The sequence below is a fragment of the Rhagoletis pomonella genome, unplaced genomic scaffold (assembly GCF_013731165.1).
Source record: "Rhagoletis pomonella isolate Grant_MI unplaced genomic scaffold, Rhpom_1.0 Rhpom_scaffold_00441, whole genome shotgun sequence".
NCBI lineage: Eukaryota > Metazoa > Arthropoda > Insecta > Diptera > Tephritidae > Rhagoletis > Rhagoletis pomonella.
Window position 1 is genome coordinate 1,993 of NW_023458995.1, and position 535 is coordinate 2,527.

At 47.9% G+C, this 535-nt stretch overlaps 1 protein-coding gene across 1 annotated transcript in view; it reads right to left on the reverse strand.

Annotated features, from left to right (window-relative positions):
- Positions 1-255, reverse strand: part of LOC118750890 — a 1,278-nt gene extending 1,023 nt beyond the window's left edge. Inside the window, exon 1 of the mRNA XM_036485620.1 lies at positions 25-255. Within this exon, the coding sequence (XP_036341513.1) occupies positions 25-255 (231 nt within the window). The remainder of the gene's footprint in view (positions 1-24) is intronic.
- Between the last annotated feature and the right edge of the window lie 280 nt (positions 256-535).

The following is a 535-nucleotide window of genomic DNA, read 5'->3' on the forward strand; positions in this document are numbered from 1 at the left end:
GCAGTCCCTTTCAGGAATTCTGACCTTGTAGGGCTTATCAAAGGATAATTTCGGTAGCATGATATCTGTGAGCTTGATAGCGGGATCATCCAGAAAAGGCTTGAGAACCTCCAAGTGACCCCAAAGATCTCCACTCTTCATGCTGATTACATTGGGCAGCCGTATGGAGCTCCAGCAGGCCTCCTTTTCTATCAGAATAGATAGAGGAGGAATGCCTGTAATTATACCGAGGGCATCCGTTGGACAGGTGTGCATAGCTCCTGTGATGGCCACACAGATCAAGCGGTGTAGCTTGCTCAAGGTGGCACACGCACTTGCTTTCTTTGCTTTTGGCCACCAGGCCAGTGCCGCATATGTGACAACAGGTTTCACGACCGTATTGAAAGACCAACACATTAGTTTGGGTGATATTCCTCATGGAGTCTCTGGCAGGCATAAAACGCCCTTGTAGCCTTGTTGGTAATGTTAAGGAGATGTGAGTTCCAATTGAGCCTTTTGTCCAGAGTTACCCCTAAATACTTCGCCTCTTCTGAGA